The sequence below is a fragment of the Electrophorus electricus genome, chromosome 16 (genome assembly GCF_013358815.1).
Source record: "Electrophorus electricus isolate fEleEle1 chromosome 16, fEleEle1.pri, whole genome shotgun sequence".
In the NCBI taxonomy this organism is placed as follows: domain Eukaryota; kingdom Metazoa; phylum Chordata; class Actinopteri; order Gymnotiformes; family Gymnotidae; genus Electrophorus; species Electrophorus electricus.
The window spans coordinates 16,739,222-16,741,251 of NC_049550.1; the positions used below are offsets into that span (position 1 = coordinate 16,739,222).

General features: G+C 38.3%; 1 protein-coding gene across 1 annotated transcript; it reads left to right on the forward strand.

The window, feature by feature from the left end:
* Positions 1–1,727, forward strand: LOC118242666 (CMRF35-like molecule 6; the record flags this gene model as incomplete). The annotated part of the gene is made up of 4 exons (XM_035534724.1): positions 1–148; positions 815–913; positions 1,050–1,160; positions 1,639–1,727. Coding segments are annotated over 4 exons (447 nt in total), but the record flags the coding sequence as incomplete, so codon positions are not given.
* Positions 1,728–2,030: the final 303 nt, after the last annotated feature.

The window sequence follows — 2,030 nt, forward strand, 5'->3', positions numbered from 1 at the left end:
TATGACAGAGAAAAGCAAAACCTGACTGTTACTATCAGATATGTCACGGTTCAGGACTCTGGTGAATACTGGTGTGGAACTACATCAAACTGGACAACTGATCGTGGATTCAAGATTTATAGTACACAGATCTACCTGAGAGTTATAGGTGAGTAAATAACAAGAACTGTGTAATGCTTTATTGTTTTGACAATGCAGAGGCAACATCTATACATCATTCTAAATTACTTAATTAAAAAACTATTTTAGCAAATCCTAGAGAGTCCAGAATCAGTTGATGCTGTTTAGATGACAGGAACTAAACAAATGTTTTTATCCTTGGGTAGTAAAGGCTGTAAAGTAGTCTAGTGCCTGTAGGTAGCCAAGGCTGTAGTCTAGTGTCTGTAGGTTACCTGGAGACTGTAAAATAGTCTAGTGTCTATAGGTAGACAAGGCTGTAAATTTGACTAGTGTCTGTTTGTAGCCAAGTGTCTTTTGTGTGTTTTATTTGTTCACTGCCCTCCCAACCCATATGACTGATCAACAATATTATAACTGTCTAAATGAGTAGAGTCTGAATTAGCTGTTGAACATTGTTACACTTCCCATCTAATTTACAGCACTAAATTTGTTTTCAAATTTACAACCATTAGCACCAAAATGCAGAGTTTAAAAGCAACCACATCCACACTATCTGAAGCAACTGTGGATTTCTTTGCCATGTATGAAATTAAAGCATGCCACAGACACACTGGACACGTGTCACTGTCAACAATCTATATCAATAACATTATAATAATCTGTCACCCCTGTGTTTATTTTTCTATTTAACCAGAGAGTCCAGTTTCAGCCTCATCACCACATTCATCATCACACATCAGTCCACAGTTCACCAAACCAACCACATCCTCAGGAGCTTCCTCTCCTGATACAGGTGCTGACACTCAGTGGACTGTATAGCATGGAGTGAAACTACTCACACACTGTCAGCTTCATCAGACACTTCTGAATGTTCAGGATAAAGGTTAACTTTGATTGGTTCAGTAATTATGACTCTGTGTCCTCTCCAGGATTTCCATATTCCACTGTGATCAGTGTTGCGTGTGTGAGTCTGGTGCTGCTTCTGATGGGAACCTCATTCCTCATAGTGACTCTCAGAAAGAGAAGCAGAAAGGAGCAGGGTATTACTACACACACACACACACACACACACACACACACACACACACACACACACACACACACACACACACACACACACACACACACACACACACCCTTAAAAAATGATCACACAAAGCAATAATACTTATCAATCAACATGAGGATAACACGTTCAAATCTGTATGTCCAGATGTGAGTGCAGCATTTTTCTGTTCTGTAAGCATTGTAGATTAAACACATTTATTAGTCATGAACAGAACTCATTAGACCCCAGAGCTGCCTGCTGCTTCCCTCTGCTGGCTAGAAATGGACATGAATGAGCACTGATAAAATATGGAATAAAGACAATAAACTAAAGCCTATGTATTCCACTGTTTATCTGCATTTGAATAGTATCTACAGTTGAAGTGCTTAATGTGAACAATAACATGTATTCATGTAACATTTTATTATTTAATTTATTCATTTGTGATTAATTCCTTAATTCCTTCTCAGCATCGTCCAAAGGCCAGTCCGTCCAAGACTCCTCACACAGCCATGGGGTGAGTCATGACTGTATCACACATCTATGGGATGAGTCATAACTATCACACAGCCATGGGGTGAGTCATGACTGTGGGTCATTAGCAGGCCTACACCTGTAATAGAATTACAATGCCTTTTCTAGCACAGTCACAAGGAGGCCTGATGTGTGTGAGCATGGTTACATACAGGCTACAAGAAATCTTAAATCTGCATGTCTTTATTATTTAAATTTATAAAATAATAAACAGATTTAGCTTTAAGATTTCAGACAAACATAAAAATGTAAAAAAAAAAAAAGAAAAGAAAGAAAAACAACAGTTCCAAATGTGTCTCCAGTCCAGTTTCTAGTGCATTTCTCATGA